Source organism: Electrophorus electricus, chromosome 25, assembly GCF_013358815.1.
Source record: "Electrophorus electricus isolate fEleEle1 chromosome 25, fEleEle1.pri, whole genome shotgun sequence".
Taxonomy (NCBI): domain Eukaryota; kingdom Metazoa; phylum Chordata; class Actinopteri; order Gymnotiformes; family Gymnotidae; genus Electrophorus; species Electrophorus electricus.
This window is the reverse complement of record NC_049559.1, coordinates 10,799,818-10,826,353: the sequence shown is the minus strand read 5'-3', so window position 1 is coordinate 10,826,353 and position 26,536 is coordinate 10,799,818. Positions and strand designations below refer to the sequence as shown.

Genomic DNA, 26,536 nt, shown 5'->3' with positions numbered 1-26,536 from the left:
TGTGTAAGCGTCTGCCCCCGGGCCATGCAAAGTTTCTGTAGCTAGTGTGTAGGCAGCATAATAATTATAATAATAATAATAATTATTATAATATTAACCTGCTACAGACGCATAGGTAGGTAGGTAAGTAGGTAGGTAGATAGGCAGCTCTAGTCTTGCGAAGCCGTTTCCGATTAAATGAAAAGTGAAAGTGAATTACGCCATCGCTGTCTGACCAGCTGGCTGGATGTACTTGGCAAACCGAAAGTGAACTAAAGAGAGTAGAGTTTTTCCGTTTCCAAACGGAATCGCAAACTGTAGTTGAACGTCCGGTGTTTTATTAAAGTATGGAACGAAGCGAAGGCAATCCTACCGACGTTACTTGTCTTCTGTGTAAGACGCCTGAGGAGACCAAAATGACGGGCCCTCTGTCATCTAAACAAGGCGTTTCGGCGCATCAGAACTGTTTGGTGAGTCTCGCTATTCTAGCGAAGCTAGCTAACGGCATCAGCGGCACGCCAGAGCAGAGCTTGGCGGGTATCGCTTAGACTTAATCTCATCATGTTATAGCAATGGGCGATCAAAGGAAATTTTACATCATTGTTGTTTATCGCTGGTTTAATAGTGTTGTTTCTTAACTGTTATGGGATTTTTTTTTGTATGTTTGTTTTTATTTTGTTTTGGTTTTTGTGTGCTTTTTTTTTTTTTTTGGTCACCTGAGCTGTAAAAATCTTAATGTATTTTTATTGTCTAACTTATCCCAGACTAAGTTTATTCATAAACTGCCTCTGTGGACGGTCTGACTCCTAAAATAAATAGATTGATTGAATCGAAACCTGTGAGTTAATAAAAAGTTTGTTTCTCGCTCAGCTTTATGCGTCTGGAATCTGCTGCAAATACTCTCCAACTTATGATGACCTGTTTGGCTTTGATGTAGATGATGTAACAACGGAGTATAGGAGAGGCTTGAAGCTAGTATGACACACACACACACACACACACACACACACACACACACACACTCAAATACTCATTCAAAGAAATTATTTATTTATTTTAGCACTATAGGCAATAAGACATGTTTCACATTTAATCCATGTATCTGTGCTGTAATTTCTACACCCAGACATGCCACTATTGTAAGAAGAAGGGAGCGACAGCAGGCTGTGAGATTTCATCATGTCGGCGTTCCTTCCATTACCCTTGTGCCAGAGAATCCAACGCAACACCTAGGAAGAATAAAGAAAAAGGTTCCTACAAGTAAGAAACCTGTAATCTTAAATAGCCCTTCTCAAATAGAGCATTAATATGTTGTAATTAATAAAAGCATAATCTCTTTTTTCTCCTAGGTTATACTGTGAAAAACACAGGCCTGGTGAGTAGTGTGGACTCCTATGCAGCTCAGAAGTGGGGAATTATTTTTCTTAAATCTCTATATGTGGAGCAGACTGATAAAAAATGAAAGAAAATTTTGATATATTTGTTTGTTTGTGTTTGTTTGGTTTGGTAAATGTTGTCCCTGAAGCTGGTCGGCCAGGTCCTATTGCAGAAAAAAATGGACAACACCACAACCTTTCTGGGAGAACATCATCCGGAGTCAGTAAACCACGCACACACGCATGTACACACACACACACACACACACACACACACACAGACACACACACACAGGCAGACACACACACACACACACACACAGACACACACACATATTTATTCCCCTATAGCTACCCAATAGTTATGTTTAAAATTGTATAAGCATGCCCATATAAAGAGTCACACTAAAACCTTTCAGAACACACTGGGTCTGCATCGAAATGTTTCTCGATTCCACCAAAATAAAAGGGCAGGTTTTGTTTTTTTTTCCATGAAAATGATTAATGAGTCAAACACTTTTGGCTTTTAAGATGAAATCCGAGTGTTAGCATCAAAGAGTAGTGAGGAGAGGCAGTGTAGCAGGATAAGCAGAGTTAAGAAAAGCAGGCAGCTTTTATCCTGGCTCAGAGTGTAATGTCCAACAGAGAATATGTCACATGTCACGCAAGACACTATCAAATTGTGGAGAGTTGAAACAGTACAACTGTAGTGGAATGGTGAGTAACCTTGCTAGAATCTTAACACCACTCCAGTTGATGCATGCTGCTGTAAGATGTCTTTGGCCTTACAGGGCAGTAATGACAAGCATACACAATGTAGTTCTGCTTCAAAACAAATTCAGTATATATTTCTTTCATATTTCTGTTGTCTTTTTAGAATAAAGTTGAGTAATGTTTCTGTTGCCAAAATAATATAAGTAATTGTGCAGCTTTATTATTTTAAACTAGATTTTAGTTATACTTTTGTACCTTCTTTTAATTTTACAATTTATTTCTTACAGAGTGACTCTGCTTCATCGACAGGGTAAGAATAAGTGGTGTGTGTATATTTTATCATAATCTCAGAAATTCTTGATCACACCACAGTACATTTCAGTGATCCACTTTGTCACTTTAGGACACAATGCAAGAAAAGGAAGAGAGAATATGTGATTTGCTCTGACTCAGGTAACCAGTTCTCTAGCATATGTAAGATCGTGGTGTCCCACAGAAGTACAGTGTGCACATTCGATTTGCAGAGTAGGGTCAAAAAATGTTTGTACCAAGAATCGTTTGTATTTCAGAACTGATAAAAAACAAAGGTTAATTAGTGTTTAATTAATTAATTAGTTAGTAAAGAATGTATGATTTAAATACATAAAGTAGGATTTTTTATATGTTCCATTTTGCATTTTTAGAAATTATAAATGTCAAATTAAATTTAGAAATAATAGAAATTTAAACATACATTTGCGCATAGATTGCATCATTTTTTAAAAATTATTGTGAAGCCATAAATTTAATTCAAATGCCACCCATATTTTCTTTATATCTGATACTGACTGATTTAGTATTGAGTCCTATCTTTGCTACTGTAAGAGCTGTAATTCTGTAGAAGCACTTCTTTCTTCAGAGTTGTCCCTAGAGTGAAGAAGCTGTCATGTTCACGGACCAGTTTCTTTTTCTCCACCCCCTCGTTTGTGTTCAACGCCCCTCATTGCTTTCACCTGCTCCTTGTTTATAGTCTTGTTAGCTTTGTATATTTAAACCGTGTCACTGTATCTTAGGTTTTGTTGGTCATTTCTAATTCCATTTCTATGTCTATGTATCTTCGATGTTCTGACACTGCCTCGCTTATGGTTACGTTGTACTCGTTCTTTGTGTTTCAAGTTAAGTTTCTCTCTCCGTTTACTATTGTCATTCTCCTATTAGTGTTATCTTTTGTTTGGTTCCTACATGCGTTCTCTTGGTATTCTAGTTTGTTGCCTTCTTTGTCGGTATGGCCTTCCCGGTTAATGTTCATTAAGTTGATTCTGCTCTCCTGACCGCTATACATTATCTCTGTGTACTCTCCTAAATTTCTTTCCTCATTTATAATCCCACGTCGTAGTCTAGTCTCTTTCCTCGTCGCTTGCTCCCTTTAGATTTCTTTCCCCTTCCTTGTTTTTTACGCTGTTTGTCTGAGTGTTATGCTTCCTTGTTATCCTGTAGGTTCCCCCTTAATATTTAGTCCTCTTATTTATCCAGTGCTCGCCCTCACCCTGAATTGGCCTCTTATCCTTTTGGTTTGTTCCTGCTGTTTCTGTTATTAAACTAGTCATTTATTTAAATTGTCCTGTTTATCATATTCACCATGTCTTCCCCCGTTTTGGATTCTGCTCGTTCTCAAGTCCCTGGTACTTTGCAAGTGTGTTCGCCCCCCACCTCACTCCCATTACAGAAACAGTGAAGCAGTCTGAGAACAAACTGGTGGGAAACCATTCCAATTTATTAGTTTCTTAGTAGTGGACTCATCCATCAAGGAATTTACTGAATTTACAGCATGAAAAGACAGAATTGCAGATTTGAACTGATACTTTTCAGTTTCTGAATGTTATGATCTTGTAAGTAATAAATATTCATTGTATAATAAAAGGAGACAATGGTTGTTAATAAAAATGTAATTAATTATGCATTTTAAGAAGTCTGAACTATGTCTTCTTTGCATCAGACGAGGCACAGACCATCGACCCCATACTTGCACCGTTAGAGTCAGACGTGGAGGATAATACACCTCCAAAGCAACACAAGGTATGTCTCTCCAAACCGCACAACTAATGTGCACTTGATGCCTTCTTCATTAAGATCTGTCTTTCGTCAGATGTGTTAGTAGATAAGTGGAGAACATTATGGGTATCTGTATCATATGTCTTTCTTCTAAGCTTGTGCCTAACCTCATTTTCTGGGTGGTCCATTCAGCTTATCGAAACTTTGCAATATTAGCTCTCCATAAAACCAGATAAATACAGTTGTGTCCAGTGTTGTTCTTTAAGATGTTATTTACCAAAAATGTACCAAAATGAGAAAATGAATTCTTCTTCCATGCCAGGCACAAAGGAGTTAGGTTTTAGCAATAGTACCTAAAAGTGCTAAATATATTGCTCTGTGCCTCTTTACTGTCATAACTGCTTTATGACTGGCAACTTTTTGCAGATGTAGTTTTTGCATTTCCCCTCTGTCTCATTTTCTCAGCACTCGAGATCTGTCCCTGAAGAAGAAGGGTAAGTAGACAGCCCAGTGCACCAAAAGCCAACGCACAGCACAGTGAACTGTATTTCTACTCAAAGGAGGACTGTGATCTGTTAAATACTTTTTGGTTAACTGATAAAACTACTGTGGATTACAGTACCCCTAAACCAACTATGTGTGTTTCATACGTTCATGGAGACATTAACATCTATCTCCCACTGCAGGGACAGGGGAGAGTCTACACCAACTACCTCAGGGGGCTATGATGTGCATAAAAGGAAAAGAGGTGAGTTTGTCATTACACAATATTGCAATAATTGCAGACTGTATCTCTGCACAAGCTGATGTTGATTTAACCAAATTCTGTGTGCAACATTAGTTATGTTCACGTGTGCTTGAACTTCACATGAGATTATATGATAATGATTCTTAAGCATTAGGTGTGCGATACAAGGAAAAGAAGAGCATCTATCAGCTAGGCTATTTTGTAGGCTTGCAAATTAACTGCTGTGCACAGCTGAGTCTCAATAAGCAGTATGACCAAATTGAAATTTTTTTTTCATGATTTGGGATTTTTAACAGCATTAATTAAAAAATCGTGGACAGTTCTGCATTTACACTGCAGCAGAGCGAGGCCATTTTTGCTCCACCTCTCATTCGTTTCTATGGAGAGAGGCAGCAGTTCTGCGTGGTTTATTTTAGGTTGAGCACATTGCGAACCAAGCAAAAAATGTAGCTTTATGCAAATCAACTTTATGCAAATGAGAAGGAAGTGTTCCTGGATGGCAGCCAATCAGCATTGCGTGGTTTGTCATGTAATGTCAAGGCACAGGTTGATATCGCTGTAGAGAGCATTCTCATTGCTTATGGGGTTTTCCTGTACTTTTTGACGCAACCCTGTACAAACACAGAGATATATGGCGCTCGTGGTTGGATTTTGCACTTGACATTTTAAAAGGAATTTTACATATGATGTTAAAACGTATGTGCCTGGCCAGGGTTTTTGGACTTGCCATGGACAGATAAACGTGGTTGTGTTTTTACTGACATGCCCCCAAAGCAGCCAGCAGGAGTTGAAATGAGTGTTTTGCTTCACTGCAATGTAACCTGATTTTTGGACCTATTTGTTTCTGCTCAGGTGGAGATGGTGATGAAACAGACATAGAGACAGTGAGTGCAAACCCGCAGACGACGGCCTGGCACAAACCCCATGTACGGCTCCGTGTTTAATAAGTGTTCCACATTTTCTGTCTCTCACTCACTCTCTCCCTCTTTTTCTCAGGGTGCCGAGTCCCCAAGTATGTTACAATTAGAGCTTCTTCATGAAAATATGCCAGTTACTGTTATTATGGACTCAGGACCATCCATTGACTCGGGTACCACATTCTGTCCTAAACTTCTTAATGCCCCCCATCACACCCACACACACACAAACCCACACATTTGTTATTACTTTTCTTTGTGTTGAGTATTAATGAGCATAATATGGTGCAATTGAATCTGAATGTTCTTTCCCTTTTGGCTTCAGAAAACAGTTTCTGTTGTAATACTTCACCTGGCCCTGCTGTTGACGATGCTGTTACCCTCCACACCAACACCAAAACCACCACCACCATCACCACCACCACCCTACCTGAGGCCAGGCGCCTGCCTTTCTACTCCCCTTCACCCGGTGGAGCTGGTACTGCTGACCCGTCAGGGTCACCCAACCACTCCACTGATAGCCCCCTAAACCTTCGAGCCCCACCACCACCTGCTGAGGGGTCAGGGGTGGTGGGTGCACCAGACTCCACTGCGGCACTCTTCTGGAGGAGCTGTAATGAGATGGGATGCACAGAGACCATATTTGGGGAGCTCACAGAACAGCTCATCAGCCTGGCGGAAAGGGTGCAGACTCAGCACGCCACACAACAAGGTGAAAACCATCTGATCAACATATATGTATACTTCTGTATGCTCTATGTACTCATTACAGTATCCAGCTTACTTTGATTATTGATTACTATTGATTATACTTTTGAGCCATTTAGTGCTCCGTACATTTGAAACAGACTCATTACTTATGCCAAAGCAGATGAGAAAGTGAGTGGTGTTAATTTGAACTCCACAGACTATAACACTGCTCTCAAGATACTGGAAGCATCAGGGAAACTCCCTGAAATTTTCAGACAACAGGAACAAGGTTGGCCATGTTCTCTATGACCCATGCTTGCGCTTACAGCATGTAGTGTTTGATTAATAAATGCAGATGGTTTATTTTTATCACCTTTCTGCTTGCAGACTTGGAGGACCGAGTGCGGGAGCTACAGAAGAAGAAGCAGGTGCTGAGAGAAGCCAGAGCAGTGCTACTAGCTAACCATCTGGGCTGATGCCATAAGATTGAAGCGTAAAAAAAACGTCCCTACCAATTTAATTATTTTTTTCATAGTTATTCAACAAAGTCCCTTTAACTGGTGGCTAATGCACAGCACTTTCCAGATTATAAAATAGAATCTATATATCATAGCATCTTTATATATATATATATATATATATATCTTATTTGGGGTATTTTTTATCCTTTCAATATTATGCATACATGTTTATGTGTAGTGTTTTGGGGATTTTTTCGTATGTTTTTTAATGCATATTCTTAGTACAAGGGCGTGTATACCATCACACAGTTACGTGAATAGTTATGTCTTTCATGATGTAATGGTGGATGAGCAAATGCAGGCTGCAACAGGATAACAGGATAACAAACAGGGCTTAAAACACAAAGGCATGGATCAGTGACAAGTAATAAAACAGGAAAAACACAGGGTTTAAATACACATGATAACAAGGGGAAATAAGAAACACCTCAGACCAAAAAGGGGCGGAGATAAACAAATCACAACAAGGAAGCAGAGACAGAAAGTTAAACCAAAACTGAAAGCACAGAGAGATGGCAGGGCATCACCATGGGAACATGATACCAAAGTAGGGACAACTGTAACACACGAAACAAATGAGCCTTTTATTTTAAACTTTTTTTAAACACAAAAATTGTGGTAATTTATACAATACAATGATCTATCTTTTAAATATGTCAGTTTGATGATTTGTTTTTCTTACATCCAAAACCATTTACACATTTTAAACAGTCACTGATTCTTGTCTCTGGTCTCTGCAGACACATCCGCATTAGCAGAGCTCGATTAGCTGCTCTCCTGTTCAGATCAAGTAGAGTGCAGGTTATGTAGACTTTACAAGCTAAAAACCAAGCTGCAGTGACGACAGAGTTCGGCTTTTAGTTTATACGTATATCGTAAATACACAAGATAGAACAACTGTAGACAATAACAGACTTTACATAAAGTGAACCAGTGCAGTCGCTATCACAACAATAATATCCGCATATATGATATGCTAATTTTGCACAGGTTAAGACCACACTCATGCAAACAGAAAGCTGACATTTGTTCTCCATGCTGAGAGCATCAGACTTAACCACCTCAACAATTTCACACTGGAAGTTCACTTTGTTTAAAGGGATATGAACCTGTAAGACATCAAAGCTGGTACAAGGCTGGGCACAGACTGACGTATGAAATGCTGGACATTTTGTGCTTTGTGATGGTATAAGTGAAGGAAACATGAGAAGCAGCACGTGTCTGGTCATGACTAGACTGGTCCCTCCATGTGTATCATTGATGCTCTTGGAATCACTGCATTCTGAAAGATAAGAATATTGTTGAAATAAACTTAATACTGGAAGAGAAATATTGGAGGTCATGAACCCAAATCACTGGATTATACTGCATGAATTGACTGAACTACAAATAAATTAATGAGTTATACTCTTTCAAATATCAGTGCATTCTGTGTTATCATTATTATCCTGTAAAGCCCATGGCCCGAAAGTTAGTGTAAACCATCTGAGTAAATCCAACAGAACAGGTGTTATCGTGCATGTCTACCTTCTGGAGTTCTTCTCAGCAGTGTCCGTCCTCAGGATCTGTATTCATCTTGGGTTCTTCCTCTGCAGTCCTCACACACTGGGATTCAATATACCCATCTTCTTCTGCAGTCTAGGACAGAGAGAATCAAAACATGCTCAGGCACAGATGTGTACACACACACACACCCATACATGCACACACACACACATACACACACAGGCAATGGGCATGCACGTACCTTCTTTTCCCGGTCGCCCTCAAGGTTAGACTTCAATGAAGCCACAGTGCTGAAAAACCCATTACGCTCCACCGGTCCTTCCAGTGAGAGAGAGCCTTTAACCCATCCTGAGAGAGAGAGAGCGAAACAGTGTAACTGAAGGAAATGACCACGTTAAATGGAAGAGGCAGTAGAGAGTTGGAAGCAAGGACAGTTGAGTAATAACATGATAGCAAGCCCAACAAGGTGGAGAGGAGAGTAATCTGCTGAGCTGTAGTGTAACAGACAGGAAGCAGAATGGCCCTGTGCCAAGAGAAGTTGACACCAGCAGGACAGGCAGCATGCATGCATGCATGCATGTGTGTGTTTCTGTGTGTGTGTGTGTGCCAGGTCGGTGAGTTCTTCAGAGCTGGGGGGAAAAGCACAGATAAAACCATGAGCAGATGCCAGCCCAGTATCAAGCACAGCAGGTCCGCAGGCGTGCTTGTGTGCATGTGTGTGTGACTGTATGTGTACCTCTCCTATGATTCTGAAACAGGTTTGATGCACTTAAGCGCCTGACTCCACCCAAATGGGGGTGTGGTCCTGTTTCTGAGAGGAAAATGAGCTTCAGATCAGACTGCCCTCAAGACTCTGCATACCTGTTAAGTGCTCATCAAGCAAAATCTTTCCTAAAGCCTGAATTACTCTGTTTCAGATTTATTGGCATTACTTACCATGTCCCTACATTACTAAAGCAAAAACCTCAGTGATGTATTCTCTCACCTCAGGATTCAACAAAGATAAAACATAATTAACACCAGTACCCCATCGCGTTCATTAGCACAGATGGAGCTCTGACAACAAACCTTAGATCAATGGCGATTAACACTAACTATCCAGTCAGTTAGAAGTTCAGACGCAGTAAATGAGAGAACCCAGTGTGTGCTGGCTGGAATACGGAACCTAATGGAGTCGGGTCACTTTTGATGTCTTGCCTCTTGGCTTTGGTCTCAGCACTGGGAAAAGAACCTACAAACAGGAGGAGCAGTTAAGGCAAGAGTAGTTGAGCCAAGATGTGATCAATCACTCCTCACTCATGATCTCCACGCTCACCCTTGCCTCTCGCTGGTTTTTGGCCATCTGGGCTGCTGGGTTCGTTGCGTTGTTCCTCTTCCGTTTGCTGTCTCTCCACGCCTCCATTCTTCTGCCCGTACCTCGCATGTCTGTGTATTAGTGAAATATATTGTATGTAGCAGTGAGATCTTTTCTGTTTTGTGTGATCTTCCCATATGGGTATGTGTGAGTTTGTTTACCTATCAAGTGAATCATTTTCTGAGGTTAACTGATCAGTAATCTTGTGCTGACTGGCTTCTGTAAGACAAATTAATTAACTATCAAGACTTTTGAACATAGTGCCTTGCTGCGTTTATTATGTACATAACTATTACTTTCAGATTCCAAATTCATGAGTGTAAAAAAAATAAAATAAAAAAAAGGTCCAGACCCACATTGACCCTGCCCCAAAAAACCCATTATAGGCATCTAACTCTGACATCATCTCATACCTCTGCAGGCTTCCAGCTGTCCTGTTAAAAGTTTCTGGATTTCTCTCACCCAAACAGTCTTAATCTCCTCAGACGCTGCCTGTGTAATGCAGGTACAAACATAGACACACACACACACACAAGCAAAACTTAATGAAACCACATCCAGCAGCATCACGCACCCAACACACAACACACACACACACACACACACACACACACACACCCACACACACACACCCACAAACCTGCACAGTGTACACCTCATCCTTCGACCTGGACCAGATCTCAAACTTCTTACTGTCTCCTTTGGCATGTTCAGTGATTCCGATGGCATTCATCTAAACAGAGAACAACAACAATGAATGTCAGGTTTGGCAGGTCATAGACTTTGTGCATGTGCAATGGACCAAAAGCACAGCCCTAAAAAAGCAATTGGAGCTGCCCAGTCCTGTTATGTCCACTACACCAGTCTCAGTTCAGAGGTTCCTCAAAAACATGTAATCAACTCTACATTCTTTCACTGGGCCCTTTGGACGGTTCATTTCACAGCACAGCTGGTCCAACGTACTTACTAGGACCTGTTTGCAAACCTCCATTCCTCATTAAAACAAAAACATCAAGGTATAGGCCAAATAATGGGTGAAGCTGCTAGTAATGAAAATAATGTGTTCAGAGGCTTAGAGGATTTAGAGGAGTTCTGCATAAATCTCTGTGGACCATAATGACTCCACACATTTTACTGCTTGGCTTACACCCAACATTAATGCAGCATAACTGTGATGATTGGCCACCCGCTTAGCGTCTCTGTCCGTTTACCCCCGTTCCGCTCCTTGGTTTGGTTTTCTCCGCCCCTCGTCTGTTCCTTTAGTCGCCCGTGTTTTAGTTCTCCCTGTTATGTTCACCTGCATCTGATTTTGATTTGATTTTAGCCCTGTGTTTTGTCTTCTAGTTTGTTAGTTATTTTGGTAAGTTAGATCGTTCTGTTGTGTTTACGCTACGGCCACTCCCGCGCTGCTGTTTTCCTATTTGTGTAGTACCTGCCTCAGTGTTCTCCCTCAGCCTCTGTTTATTAAGCCCTTCGTGTTTGTGTTTCCCTCGTTTATTAAATCACCTTCTGCACTTTGCATTCTGCGTCTCTCCTTGTCATGTTGGAAGCGTTACAATAACAGACTAAAGTACAGATTTAAATACAAATGCTTAATCTATTCACACACACTCACGCTCAGCTCCTGTTTGAAGCTGTAGGAGGGCGCTTTCTCGTAGCCCTCTCCGCTCTCCTCGCGCCTCTTGCAGAAGAGCAGCGCTCTCTCGTGCAGGAACAGGTGCCGCTGCATGGGCTTGAAACGCGCCAGCTCTATCACCTTCACGTGGCCACGTTTATGCTCCGCCCACACGCTGAACGACCCCTGCATCAGCAACCGGCCCAGCTCACCCAGGTTACCCTGCAAGGGGTCAAAGATCAGAGGGCAAATCAGCAATGGAGCGGAGGTTTGGATGGAAGAGGAAGTCAAAAGTCAAGTGTGTGTGTGTGTGTGCGCGTTCATGCATGCGTACATCTCACCTCATATCCTGTGATGGCAATGAGGTGCATTGAGTCGTTGACGGCCTTCAGAATGCCCAGTAAGGAGGAGAGAGCCGCCTGCAGCTCCACTGAACCCTCACAGCCTTTACTGTACTTAATGAGCTCCTGTGACACACGTGCACACGCGCGCACAGTTTTTACCACATGTAAACCAAACTCATTCATCCTTATACAGCTTTATATTTAGATGTTTGTCCTACCAACAGAGATGGTCACACTGAACAAAAAAAGGTTTTAAGTTTTCCCTGCATATTTGTGCATCTCTAGAAAAGACTCATCACTGGATGGGTGATGATATTACACTAACTTCAAATGTGTTTCCATACACACCTGCACACGCACGCACCCACACACACACACACACACACACACACACACACTAACACACTAACACACACACACACTAACACACACACACACACACACGCACACACACACACACTAACACACACACACACTAACACACACACACACACACAGGAGTACCTTCAGAAGGAGTTGGTATTTAGTAATTCTTTGAACAGGCTTCAGCAGGTAGGAGTCCAGTCCTAGTTTGTGTTCCAGTTTCTTCTGACATTCCTGTTAACCACACACAGCATACTTGGTTATTGTAGTTTAATGTGCGTGTGTGTGTGTGTGTGTGTGTGTGTGTGTGTGTGTGTGTGTTACCTGGAAGAAAGCACAATCTGAGCATTGTCTCCAGAGGCTTTCCGATCGAGGTTTATTGTGGCAATATTTCTCATAAATCCGCAGGTCTCCCATCTAATTTAAACAGCAGAAGCGCATTACCAGACCACGAACAGGCCTCACATTCCACTACTTCTTCAATTTATGCTTTTTAGTGGTTGTTGTGATCAGCTCACCCTCTCCAGAAAACAGCGACCCACAAGTTCAGGAGAGTCTGCGTAAGACTCCAACTGTCGAAGAAATATCCTGAGAGCAAGAGAAATGAGGAGGTAGTGGTAGTAGCCGGGGCAGCGCTGTTGCTATGAATCATAAACTACAGTGTGAAATGACACCTCTGCTCCAGCAGGTGGTGCTCACGTTTTATGAAAGTGAAGGATCTCCTGCATGTTGCCAAACAGCACGTCCTTCTTGTTGTTCAGGGCAGCTGGCATGAGGGCAGACATAGCGGGGTTGTCCATTTCGGCAGCATAGCCCTGTAGCACGCATTCACCAACATTTACTACTGCATTTATAGCATCTGACCATGAGTGACTACTGTAAGAATGCATTTACCTTTGATTACAAATGTGAGATATGTGCTGTGTGATAAATGGTTTTGTTTGATTTCAAAGTAAAGGCAAGTCAGAGCCCTTTAGTCACGTAAATGTGAGAAATCAAATTCTTCTACCTGTAAAACACACAGGAGCTCTTCCACATATGCTCTTTCTGTTTCAAGCAACTCATTCATTACATGCCTGCAATCACACACACACACACACACACACACACACACACACCAGATGACAAACATCTTAAGGTATTCTCATTAAAGCATAGATGCCCTCGTATTGCCAGTGCCCGTTAACCCTGACTAACCTGCGCAGCACAGACAGGTTTTCCTCCTCCTCAGACACGGCAGCAGTGATGCTGCACCCCTCGTGCTGTTCCGGACACACCTACACACAGAGAGGAACATTGATCCACATAAAATCCAAAGAGAACACAGACGTAACTTAGACTTATTTAGGATATGTGGACAGTGAGGCCATGAGGAAAAATGTCATACTTGATTAGAGTTAAGGCTGCTCTCAGAGTCTTCACTAGCAGAACTCTTTTCATGATCCCTAAAAGCTGAGAGAGAGAGAGAGAGAGAGAGAGAGGGAGAGAGAGAGAGAGAGAGAGAGAGAGTTCAAATCCTTCTGTATCAGAGATAAACACTGATCAGCCTACAGGATTTACAGCCTGCAGTATTTGTTTTTGGGCTGTAACTGACCTGGTGAAGGACTCCAGTGTACTGACCTGGTGAAGGACTCCAGTGTACTGACCTGGTGAGGAAAGAGGTGATTTGATGGCTTCAGGTGTTGGAGCTACTGGCTGGACCGGGCGTGTCTGCTTGGCTGCTAGCTTCTTCAGACTGACCCTCCTTTTCTCAAACATCTCCTGTACCATAATCTTCTTCTCAAGCACTCGTTGTACCTGTTTCTGTAAAACACCACATTTCACAAAATACATCGTCAGAAGCATTTTCGATACTGCTGTCATATCAACTAGTCTTCTCGTGCATATTGTCCAATCATTTGGTGAAAGATGAAGAAACATGATTTCACTCTCGAGTCAGGAAAGCATATTTAGTTTATTGGTCCATAACAACTAAAGTCAGCATGTGGAAATAGACCAATATGACTACAGCCTTACATAAAATATTGATCATCACCCAGAGACATTAATGTGACTGACGCTGTTTCAACTGTTTATCTCTAAAATGCTGATAGAAAACAAAGACATGGACAGAGGTGTAGACGTCAAGGACAGACTCCTACAACAACCATCATATTGCAGGAACTGCCATAAAATTCTCATACTGAGTGACAGTTGATTGTTTTAAATGATTGTGTCCACATAGTGTTGTTAACACGAGCTCTTGCCTTTTTAGGATGACTTTTAGTACTATGACTTACTATATGTGTTTAGTCAGACTAATATCAGTCCATTGGTGTAAATAAAGCTACTGTATACTTTGACATTATCATTTTCCCTCATTACCCTTATGCAACATACAAAGTAAAATTGGATGACTAAGAGATGTTTTGGATCTGAATTTAAAAATGTACAAATCACATCTCAAATATATTCAAATATAACATTCAAAGCTGAACTACTTCACCTTCATCTCTTCATTCAACACACTCTTATACTGCATCTCAGCTGCCTCCATGTCCCACCACAGCTTCTCATTGGCAGTCTCTAGGTAACCCTCCAGGTCCTGCAGGGCAGACTCCGCCCCTTCCTGTGTCTGACACTTGTCAAGTGGCTGAGATGCCACCAAATAAATACCATCTTCACACCATTTAACCAACTACAAAAGAACAGAAAGACAGAAACCAAACATTATGATGAGCTCACCTAGTATTTATTCACATGGTCTCACATTTAATACAAATAAGTGCTTTTAATAAAATGAGTAGTCATGTATACCAAACATGCATGTCTATATGCTTGAATATGAATGTGTGCATGTGTACTGCATGTGAAACAAATAAGTGAGTGTAATTCTCTGCAAATACATGTAGTGTATGGACAGTTGGTTGTGAAGGATTGGGCACCCTTGGCCAATTGACACTTTTTTTATTGGGAAGTAGTAAACAAAACCTCTGTAGCTAATCAGACATAAAACACATTATTACTGGCAAATTATAATTCACAGTTACTCATTCATACTCATTCATAACATAAAAAAATACAAATTCAAAATCATCAGTGTGGCCAGTGCAAAGGCTTGGACACCATAATCATAGCAAAGGCTCAGACCTTGATCAGCAAATCAGGCCTGAGGCATTTCACAAATTGTACATTTCAACTGTCAGCTGAATTCCCAAGTTTTAGAAATTCTCTGACTCTACAAACCTTGAGCCAACACTCAGTAACTATGGGCTCCTCTAAGCAAATGTCTTAAGATCTAAAATTGAAAATAATCAATGTCCACAAGGCAGAGGAGAACTATAAGAAGATAGCACCAATGTTTTCAACTTGCACTTTCTAAGGTATGGAATATTATTAAGAAATTGCAGTTTGGGGGAACTGCTTGCATTCTGGTAAGAATGACAAATCAAAAACCCACATGACCTCCAAGAACCTGCAGGAAGGGTTATGTGAGTCAGGAGTGATGGTGCATCGCTCCACTGTGTAGCAGTCTGTGTAGTGGACTACCTGAAGTGACACTAACTGAAGCTTTGGAAATGGCCTTTTTTGAAGTCCCCTGCCTTTAAGATCAAAGAGAATGTCTGGATAGACCTTAAACAAATATGTCTCAGAACTAGAGGCCTCCTGCAAAGAAAGGTTGGAACACATTTCCAAATAGAAGAACTGAAATACTTTTAGGTGGCTAAAAAGCATTTCCAAGCTGATTTTGGCCAACTCTATAAGATATCCAAACTTTTGCACAGGACACACTGATGATTTGAATTTTTAATTTTTAGGTTATGAAGACCCCCTGTGCCTGTGTGGGTTTCCACTGGGCACTGTGGTTTCCTCCCACATTCCAGAGACATGCATGTTAGGTCGACTGGTGTTGACTGGCATTGGTCGGTGGGTGTGCGTGTGCCCTGTGATGGACTGGTGCCCTGCCCAGGGTTGGTGCCCGCCTTGAACCCTGTGATGTCAGGATAGGCTCTGGCCCCCTATGACCCTTAACTGGATTAAATGATTTAGAAAATGAATGAATGAATGAATGAATGAATGAATGAATGAAAAATAGAGTAACTGTGCATTAGGATTTGTGTGTGTGTGTGTGTGTGTGTGTGTATGTGTGTGTGTTTGAGCGTGTGTGTGCTCTCACACTCTGCAGCCCCTGATGGAGTTCCATGGCCTGTAGTAACAGGGCTCTCCTGGCTTTGAGGTCCTGTGGGAGTTTCTCTCTGGCTTTCTGCAGCTCAGCACACTTTATTCTGACCGTGTCATCCATATACTCACAGCCGTCAGTCAAAGCACTGCTCTCAACAACCAGCGCCTTCATCCTGTCCAGCAGCCCCTATGAGAACAAGAGAGAAAGTGAGAGAAAAAGAACCCAACAAGGTATTCACTATAACTACTATTCATGGTCATAGAAAATTAATGTTTCAATAATTGAAAAAGATTGTGAGGTCATTCTAAATGCATGTGTATGTAATGGGTGGTGTCTTACAGATGCTTTCTCTTCCTGATAGGCCAGTTCTCTAAGGAGTCGCTCTGTGTGTGTGGGGCTCATTCCTACATGCGGGAAAGCTGTCAAACTATCATTGGCTTCCTCCAAATCCACACACACCTGCACAGAAATGGTACGAGACCCCAGAAATATAATGTGTGTCATGGTGCATGATGCATACAAACACAGCCAACACAGCTGACATCCTGAGATAATAACGGGTAGTAAAAACGTTTGAGCACATAGTGAACAGCCTTTCTTGGGTGGTTAGTGTGAGTGTGTGTGTCTGTGACCTGCTGAACGTTGTGCTCGAACCGTCGCAACTGCAGACACTTGTCCAGCTTGTTCTGATGCAGCAGCCAGAACTCATCAAAAGCCGTCAAACTCTCGTTCAGCTGAGACAGCAACCTGTACCGCAAGGCAGAGCAAGAGAGAGTAAAAAATGGCACTACTCTCAAATTCCAAACTCAAATGATACGGAGAAAACCTTCCAGCCCTCTCAGGTCCTGTCTAAATGCGGTCTCTTCAAGAGCTGCATGCTGCTGATCTGGGCTTTGTGTTCAAGGCCTGGGATGCACCTGTGCACAATGGCCAGGTTCTCCAGCTGGTCCGGGTTTAGACTGCTGTCCGGGTCCCTGCGCACGGGTTCTCGAAGGTCCTCCAGGATCTTTCGGCCATGCCGTAGCGCTCCCGCCATGTCGCCCTGGGACAAGGGGCCAGTTTGTTCAGCCTTACTGCAATGCAGTGTGTGTAAACAGGCGAGCGCTGCATATTGTCTGGAGCCTAATTGTCAGAGTGAGCAGGCGTTTGTGCGAGGCGTACCTTCACAGTCTCTCTCCTGTTGCTGTGTGTGTTGAGCAGATTGCTGGTTGCTAGGGGGGTGTCGGGCAGCTCAGACTCTGCCAGTTCCCTCCCTAAAACCTGCAGAATATGTGCCATCCTCTTCACTAAAACAGCAAAGCCTTCTACATCCTACACTCACATGGAAAACACACAGAAACACACACAGCATGGATCAGTATTAAACAGCATGTGTGTTAGAGTTATGTTATGGTTGTCTTGTGTTGGTGTGACGGTTGTATAATGGTTGCGCTGTGTTTGTGTTACAGTTGTATTTGTGGTATGATCGTCTTGTGTTTGTTATGGCTTTGTTTAGTTCTTTGCTTTATGGCTGTGTTGCATCTGTGGTATCGCTGTGTTGCATCTGTGGTATGGCTCTGTTGTGTTTGTGGTATTGCTGTGTTGTGTTTTTGATTTATGGCTGTGTTGTGTTTTTGCTTTTTGGCTGTGTTGCTTCTGTGAAGTGACCATGATGTTTTTGTGGTGTAGCTTTGTTGTGTTTGGTGTTATGGTCTTGTTGTGTATATCGTATAGCTGTGTTGTGGTTTTGCTTAATGGCTGTGTTGTGTTTTTGCTTTATGGTTGTGTTGTGTGGTATGTTTATGTTGGCATTGCTTCGTGGAGCTCTCACTGTGCGCTGGGAGATCCAGGTCTTATGGCAGTATGGCAGAGTCCCACCCAGCTCTTGGGTCAGCTGACTCCGGTCGATGTAAGAGTGCAGGTCAGTCACTGAGCTCAGCATGATAACCTACAACACCCACGCATGCACACAAACACATACACATATGCACACACACCAACAGTATACAGACCTTTGAGAGTGTGCACAGCCATACACGCATACACATACACATGTACACACACACCATACATGTGTATGTGCATACAAACACAAATACCTCAACCACATACAGACACATGCACGTGCACAAACACACAAATATATACACACAAATAAAAACACCCATATATGTGCGCACACGCGCACACACACACAAATGCACACACACAAGCACACACACACTTACCGGCACCTTCATGTTGAATTCATTTTGATGGATTCTGAAGAAGACGTCTGAGAGAGTACGTTGGAGGAGCGCACTGGGCCGCAGTACCAGAACCAACCGCAGGTTCCCTGGGAAATGGCCCTACACACACATACACCCGCATGCACACAGACACACACACACACACAAACACACACACACACACACACCATTACACACACACACACACACACCACACACACACACCATTACACACACACACACACACAAACATACCATTACACACACACACACACACACACACACATACACATACAAACATACCATTACACACACACACACACACACACACACATACACATACAAACATACCATTACACACACACACACACACACACACATACACATACAAACATACCATTACACACACACACACACACACATACACACATACAAACATACCATTACACACACACACACACACACATACACACATACAAACATACCATTACACACACACACACACACACACACACACACCACACACACACACAAACATACCATTACACACACACACACACACACAGCCAAACACACAGCCCAACACATACACACACCATTACACACACACACACACACACACACGTGCACACATATGCACACACACAGTCCAACACACACACACACACAGCCCAATACACACATTAACCAAGCAGCGCAGATGGACAACTCAAACCTCTCCTTAGAGCATATACTAGGCAGAAAGTCGCACTCTAATAATCCTATTAAAAATGTCTTTAGTCTGAGTAATCATATCAAACATACTTTTCACAACTGTTTAGGAAAAGAAAACATCCACACAGATTGCACAGACCACATAGTGGTGTTTCTCTATCATCATCACTTCCTAGTAACACACTAGCCCATAAGATTGCTGTGTCATACAAATATCAGAAACACACACACAGACTCACCGAGAGCCGGAGTAAAGTCCCTTTCACACATGCCCATCGGTCCTGGCGCCTGTCAATCACCAGGATAAAGCCCACCCCTGCTGCAGTTAGACTGGAACAAAGACAAGAAAAATCACACACACATACACTTTCCATTGCCAAATAACTGCAATTATGTATTATTTCGAAAGAACAGAAAGACCACATACCTGTACCACAATGTATTAAAGGTATTTGGCATCAAAGTATATACAGCTTAAAACATTATTGTAGTATGTGTTTACCTGGGAACACTTGTCAAGTAGGTGAGAACATTGTGGAATTCCTGCTCTCTGATGTCATTAAATGTGGGGAATTCTGGGAAGATGATGATTGGGCTGCCACCATGCCCTCTGCCTCCTACAGTAATACAAAAAGAGACCATGATAGAAATGGAGTAGTATTTCTAAAATGTCATCCTGATTACAAACAGCAGAGGGCGCTATAAAAACGTTCCGATGTAGGAAAGATATTCTTGGGCTTCTGCGGTGATGTCACAGATTCTGTTACACATTTGTACAAAAGCCCATGACTGAGTCCATGTGATGTTACTGGAACATCTGCTAATCTGTGATTCAGACCAATCACAAATTAGGCTAATTAAATAGGTTAATTAATTGACACAATCACTACTTCATTCTTTCTCATTAAATATAACTATGCTACTATCTTGCTCAACAAATGTAACTAAAGAACAAATGTGTGTGTGTGTGTTTGTGTGTGTGTGTGTGTGTGTGTGTGTGTGTGTGTGTGTGTGTGTGTGTGTGTGTGTTAGAGCGACAAAGAGAAGTTACAAGATGACATTGTCAGAACCCCCTAGGCCAGGAACAGGTGAGCTGTATAATGTATAACGGTGGCTCATGTGAGATCTTTGTCATTTTATCCACCTCCCTAGTGGATAGTAATGTGTGAGTGGTGAGAGAGAGAGAGAGGGAGAGAGAGTGAGAGAGAGAGACAGAGAGAGAGACCAGCTGTGTGAAAGTGCCCCATCTAATACAAATCTGGCTAGTCATGCCTGTTCTCCCTATCTCCATGACAACAAGGAAAGACAGTGCAAATATCATCTAGTTCAGTCTGCTCTTCTTCAGGGGAACAAATCTGTCAGAAGCCACTGAACCCCTGCCTCTCACAAACATACATTCAGTTGAGCTTCTACAGTGTGTGTGCTTGGAAAAAGGAGATTTGATTATAAAATTAAACATACTGCTGGCAAATGGCTGTTCAAACCAGGCATGTGAGTTAGACCGGATCTGGGTAATTCACTGCTGGAAGCTTCGAGGCTCTTTGTTCCCAAGTGCAAGCTTTCTCCATTCCTCTAGAAGAAAACCTGCCACTGTGGTAATGCGGGCTCAAAGCAACCGGGCTCAAAGCAACCGGGCTCAAAGCAACGTCCCTACTGCTTATTCAGACACATTACCAGGTCGAGCAAAAGCATCATGTTGGAATATAGCTATGGTCATACAGGAGTTGTTAGGTCTACACCAACCCAAAAGCATCATGTTGGAATATAGCTATGGTCATACAGGAGTTGTTAGGTCTACACCAACCCAAAAGCATCATGTTGGAATATAGCTATGGTCATACAGGAGTTGTTAGGTCTACACCAACTCAAAAGCATCATGTTGGAATATAGCTATGGTCATACAGGAGTTGTTAGGTCTACACCAACCCAAAAGCATCATGTTGGAATATAGCTATGGTCATACAGGAGTTGTTAGGTCTACACCAACCCAAAAGCATCATGTTGGAATATAGCTATGGTCATACAGGAGTTGTTAGGTCTACACCAACTCAAAAGCATCATGTTGGAATATAGCTATGGTCATACAGGAGTTGTTAGGTCTACACCAACTCAAAAGCATCATGTTGGTATATAGCTATGGTCATACAGGAGTTGTTAGGTCTACACCAACTCAAAAGCATCATGTTGGAATATAGCTATGGTCATACAGGAGTTGTTAGGTCTACACCAACTCAAAAGGTCATTTAGAATACGACTGCCAAATGCCTAGCTGACTGAAATGAAATGAGATCTCTGTTTACCCGAGAGGAAGGCAAACTTCATCTTCAGCTGCTCGATGATGTCAGCAGCACAGAGTGGACTTGTCTCCTGCTGCATAATCTCATCTGTGTATACACACACACAAATACGCACTTCAGTAAAACAGATAAAGGCACACACCTCAGACAGAAGCCAGACAACAAAGTGTGGGCAGAGGCTGTGTAAGACAGATGAAGAGTCTTTTTCCAAACTTTTCTCTTTAATGTTTTGCATGACTGATGCCTGCATCACTGGAACTACTGCATTTTGAGTGCCTTCTTTACTCTAGTTTGTTTAGAGAATATGTAGGCTTTTGTTTCATATACCTCATACATTATTTTACATCCAAAAGTCACTTGGTTATTTTTATAGGGGGTGGGTGATAGAAATAGTGTGCAAGGTCACTGGAGAAAGAGTCTGACCCACAGGGACTTATGCCCACCTCTACAACTACTACATCAACCTTGCCGAAGGTCTATGAACACACACACACACACACACACACACACACACACACACACACACACACACACACACACACACTCACAAAAGGAAACAGGAAATGGCTAGAGCACTATGTATATTTTGAGTATTTAATAAATTAAGCAAATAATAAACACATATTTGGCTATTAAAAAGAATGGTTAATAGCAGTGCGGTGGTGTATTAGCATTGGACCCATACCCCTAGGACACACACAACAGCGTGCCAGAGCTTTCACAAGGCTACTATTATTACAGCAGGCACTGACTTACTAGAGTCACTCACCTTCAGGAAGGGAGTCTCACAGAACTATCCCTTTCCTCAGTTCTCTAGGGCTATCACTCTTTCACACACACACACACACACTCTCAAACTCACACAAACACAAAAGTATGTACACACACGTGCACATCCCCCCCCCCCCCCGCTAAACCCATAATGTTTAATTCACAAGAACTTGTTCTTTTCTGCACAGAGAGTTGCATGCTAATAGCCAGTTTAGTAATAGAACAAATCTGAATAAAAAAGCCATATCAATCATCGTCAATCATTAGAGCCTGTTTTAATGATCGATCAGGTTCCTTTTCCCACTGGTTCAGGAACAGCTGATGTGATGCTCTCCTGTCTACTCTCACACACACTCACACACCTCACACCTTATTTAATCATCTCCCCTGTTCTGTCCCACACAGTTATAAGGCACAGCTTGCTTGCCCAAAGAGTGAGACAGACGCAGCCAGACAACTTTGTTTTTCTTTTCTCTACTTACTATAGAGGTGGTGGCAGCAGCGAGACAGGCGGTAGTATTTCTCCACCTCCTTCAGCGGGATGCGGACATGGCTCCGGCCGTTCCGCATATCCATCTCTCTCTGCCTTTCTATCGCTTCTCTCACAGTCTAATCAGAGACTTCTTACTCACATCTAACCTGCATAGCTGAGACAGGTGCGCTAATCTGTAACTCCATCCATGTTCTGTCTCTCATTTCTCTTCCTCTCTCTCCCTCATGGTCTGTAATGCACTAAACAAAGACACACAGTCGGGAAGACTTTGAAAACACACACACACACACACTTTACCTGTTACTTCACCTCACCTGATAACCGAAAAGAACTGAGCTCTCTTTGTTCATACGCAGCATTCCCTCTTCCTCGGTCTTTAACACGGGTTCAGTCCTATACGGGCTTACCAGTCTTCACTAATGAATGGAAGCTGTGCAGCGTGTGTGTTTCTCTGAGTTTAATCTGATTGGCTTGAGCATCGACAACAAAGACTGGATTCAAATCTACTCCAAAGCCATTCAAATGACCCAACAGGTAACGTTTATACACGGCAGTTCAGTACTTCCTTCTGTTTCTCTCTCTCTCTTTCTCTCTCTTCCTTTAAGGGAATCGATGTTGCTATATGGATGAAAAGTGATGTTTTTGTGCTATATGTGACCAGTACTCTGAAAAACAGAGTGAATTTCTAAGATGAATATAAATAACCCAGTAGATAACCTCTTTTTTTTTATTTTTCACAAGACTTCACAGAATGACTCATCAGATTACTACTGTTAAGACTATTGCATTGCTATCCCTCTAAGAGAACGGTAAAAGCAGAAAAGAGAAAGCAGGGAGATGCAAGAAAATCTAAACAATTAAAACATTTTATTACTGACTGGAGCTATGTCAGATCAATGGACTATGTAGTCATATTACAGCATAGCAGTGCAAGGCATCATTAATCTAGTAGAAAATTAAATGCAAAAATTCTTTACAATATGCCATGGCTTCACACAGAGAAAGGCCTATTACTTAAAAATATTCCCATGTCATTTTTAATCACGCATCAGAAATAAGACAGTGACTTTTTGAGAGTCTGACACAACTTTGTGTCAATAATGTGTCAACAAAGTAAAATTAATAAAGTTTAAAGTGTGTGTCCCCACGCACCCTGCCCTTGTGTGAGTGGCACAAAGGGAAAACACCTGCCGTCCAGGCCACGTTTTATTCTCCTCTTCCTGAGACCTCTCTGCATGCCTGTCCCCTAAGCTGTCCTGAGTCCTGCCCAAAACCACTGGCTACTGAACTACTAATGCTAACACCACAAACAGTACGACTATGTTGCTAAACAAGCTTTGGATCTGGTGCTTTAGCTTTAAGATGAGGTCCTTGTGCTCCTACCAGACCACTCTGCAGCTACTCAGGCAATACAGACTCAGGCGTCAAGGTATGAACTGCTTAAGCCTACCGTCTGTCTACATCTCCCCAAGCAGCCCACACTGGGATGGCTTAACCACTGCTGTGGTACGGCCTCTGTCTTCTGTGTGTTCCTTGGGCTGTCTGGATTTGCACTCAGCTGTGAGTTCTGGAGTCTCCCTCAGTCCCTCTCGTTCTCTATCTCACAAACACACTTTCGAGGATGCCTCCAGAAGAGATCCCCCAAGGAACCGTATAACAGCATATGTTGCTCCTCTTTTCTCCATGAAATGTTTTAAGAAAACAGCAACATACAGCTTTGGCCCAGGAAGAAGAGGAGTACAGAATTGAAGAATCTGAGAGTTGTGACCAGAAGGATTGAAACCAAATCTAAATCTTCGGCATGCTGTAATATATCCGAACGACTCTCATACGTCACTGCATGGTCAAATGGGGCTCCTGATGACTGGTGATGAAAATTTACCAGGCTTTAAATATTACAGTTCTCCTTTGACCATCCAAAACAAAGACGCCATTTCTCCAATGGCCTTTCTGTAACCCAGCTTTCATAACAGAAGGGGGTGATGAAGGACTGAAGTCTGATCCATGCTAGCGATTCCTGTAACCTCATAGCAACACATATCTAGAGTGCAGCCAGACAGCCAGTAACACAGCGGAAAGTTAGCACACTTCCCTTAAGATGCTTAAAAATAATCTGACTGTGCCTGTGGCATCATTCCTTATTCAAAGCCCAACACATACATACTTACGTGCTCAGTCACACACACACACGCGCGCGCACACACACACACACGCGCGCGCGCGCACACACGCGCACACACACACACACACACACACACACACTCTCACACACACACACACACACACACACACGCGCACACACACACACGCGCACACACACTCAAGAGAGAGAGAATATATACATGGTATGGTCCATGCTGGCTGCTCTGACAACAAAATACTCAATACAGAGAAAACATTAAATGAATTCAATGTTTTATGTCCACTTTGTCCAGCCATTACAACAAGCCCACTTAAAAAAATCATTCATTCATTCTTTCCCTGTTATTCTTATGCATTATGATAATAATGATTATGATATTCTGTAGGTAATTATATGCATTAACCTTCAAATAATCATATAAACACACTGACTTGTGAACACAACTCTGTATGGAACCAAAACAATAACACACATACACACAAGAAAATGTGAAGATGTTTTGTCACACAGACACCAGTGTTATGACTGACACTTTTCAGCAGAGACACACTCCTTACCAACATTATGACTGACATTGTTCAGCATAGAGACACACTCCTTACCAACATTATGACTGACATTGTTCAGCATAGAGACACACTCCTTACCAACATTATGACTGACATTGTTCAGCATAGAGACACACTCCTTACCAACATTATGACTGACATTGTTCAGCATAGAGACACACTCCTTACCAACATTATGACTGACATTGTTCAGTCTGTGCAGCAGCTCTTGCCCAGCCTGTTTGTGAGCCTTCATCCAGACCATCGCCATCCTCCAGACATGGGGGAAGAGAGAGGAGACAGGGATGGAGAGAAATTGCGGAATAAAGCAGTAGCCTTGTGAGTCTCACTAACAGCCGATTCAACATCACATAGCCATGCACAGAAGATGGTGAGAGAAACAGAAGATGGTGAGAGAAACAGAGGAGAGAGAGAGAGAGAGAGAGAGAGAGAGAGAGAGAGAGAGAGAGAGAGAGAGAGAGAGAGAGAGAGAGACACTCAGGCACCATGGAAGCTCACAGGCAAACATGCGCATGTGTGTATAACCTAAAGGTCTCGCGGTATGCTTTGGTGGCCTCTTCAGTATTTCTTCTGCTACTACACCCTGTTTCTTAGGCAAATGGACATGGAAATAACTGTTCTCTAGTAACATCGCTGTTCGTATTGCAAGTATCATTTAAACCCAAGCATATCCACATTCTATAAAGCAGCAGTTTAGGCTTGACAAAACAGCTATGGTTATTACTGCACAAACAGTCTGTATAAACTATAAAAACTGCGTGCCTCGTTGTTTGCTAAAAGAAAAGTCTGATATGTTGTAATTGACACACAAATCAATATTCCTGACAAATGAAGATCAATATCACATTTACGGCTACTTTGGTTTTATTACATTGAAGCATAAATATAGTCAAGAGTAGGTAAAAATAATTACGTTCAACACAATGATGAATCCTGTCAACAAGCAGCCTCATTATTCATTTTATTCAGTTATATCAATTCAATTCAGAGCAGAATGGTTAGCAGTGGCGTTTTGTTTGTTT

At 42.2% G+C, this 26,536-nt stretch overlaps 2 protein-coding genes across 5 annotated transcripts; one reads left to right on the top strand and one right to left on the bottom strand.

The window, feature by feature from the left end:
• phf11 (PHD finger protein 11) lies at positions 1 to 8,393 on the top strand. Its single transcript, XM_027018175.2, has 15 exons — positions 1 to 449; positions 850 to 954; positions 1,106 to 1,239; positions 1,329 to 1,354; positions 1,505 to 1,575; positions 2,357 to 2,379; positions 2,473 to 2,522; positions 4,045 to 4,124; positions 4,566 to 4,594; positions 4,787 to 4,848; positions 5,701 to 5,732; positions 5,845 to 5,938; positions 6,091 to 6,477; positions 6,673 to 6,744; positions 6,843 to 8,393. Exons 1-15 carry the CDS (start codon positions 327 to 329, stop codon positions 6,929 to 6,931), a joined length of 1,377 nt encoding a protein of 458 aa, XP_026873976.2. The 5' UTR covers positions 1 to 326; the 3' UTR covers positions 6,932 to 8,393.
• mcf2lb (mcf.2 cell line derived transforming sequence-like b) lies at positions 7,547 to 25,912 on the bottom strand. Of its 4 annotated transcripts, none has more exons than XM_027018170.2 (31): positions 25,699 to 25,912; positions 21,542 to 21,625; positions 19,744 to 19,858; positions 19,481 to 19,571; positions 18,528 to 18,647; positions 18,131 to 18,247; positions 17,482 to 17,631; positions 17,238 to 17,362; positions 16,953 to 17,067; positions 16,660 to 16,779; positions 16,315 to 16,506; positions 14,644 to 14,835; positions 13,805 to 13,961; positions 13,546 to 13,610; positions 13,356 to 13,435; positions 13,168 to 13,234; positions 12,858 to 12,973; positions 12,677 to 12,746; positions 12,483 to 12,575; positions 12,300 to 12,392; positions 11,793 to 11,918; positions 11,452 to 11,673; positions 10,477 to 10,569; positions 10,250 to 10,328; positions 9,998 to 10,055; positions 9,798 to 9,907; positions 9,648 to 9,713; positions 9,219 to 9,293; positions 8,724 to 8,830; positions 8,504 to 8,614; positions 7,547 to 8,258 (listed from the first exon to the last, which is right to left on the bottom strand). In XM_027018170.2, the coding sequence occupies exons 1-30, from the start codon at positions 25,859 to 25,861 to the stop codon at positions 8,519 to 8,521; spliced, it is 3,357 nt and encodes a 1,118-aa protein (XP_026873971.2). In that variant the 5' UTR covers positions 25,862 to 25,912; the 3' UTR covers positions 7,547 to 8,258; positions 8,504 to 8,518. The 4 variants fall into 4 exon arrangements, with proteins under 4 accessions (XP_026873971.2, XP_026873974.2, XP_035378773.1 ...); XM_027018173.2 differs by having other exon boundaries at positions 25,683 to 25,857; XM_035522880.1 differs by lacking the exon at positions 25,699 to 25,912 and adding an exon at positions 25,503 to 25,522.
• Positions 25,913 to 26,536: the final 624 nt, after the last annotated feature.

Bases quoted from the DNA above. Each gene is read 5' to 3' on its own strand.
- phf11 (XM_027018175.2), top strand. From the start codon at position 327: ATGGAACGAAGCGAAGGCAATCCTACCGACGTTACTTGTCTTCTGTGT. The intron at 1,576-2,356 runs GTCAGTAAACCA...TATTTCTTACAG, and splicing joins CTGGGAGAACATCATCCGGA to AGTGACTCTGCTTCATCGAC. The intron at 5,939-6,090 runs GTACCACATTCT...TTTTGGCTTCAG, and splicing joins AGGACCATCCATTGACTCGG to AAAACAGTTTCTGTTGTAAT.
- mcf2lb (XM_027018170.2), bottom strand. From the start codon at position 25,861: ATGTTGAATCGGCTGTTAGTGAGACTCACAAGGCTACTGCTTTATTCC. The intron at 10,329-10,476 runs GTTTGTGGGTGT...TGCATTACACAG, and splicing joins ATGAGGTGTACACTGTGCAG to GCAGCGTCTGAGGAGATTAA. The intron at 9,714-9,797 runs GTGAGCGTGGAG...TCCTGTTTGTAG, and splicing joins AAAACCAGCGAGAGGCAAGG to GTTCTTTTCCCAGTGCTGAG.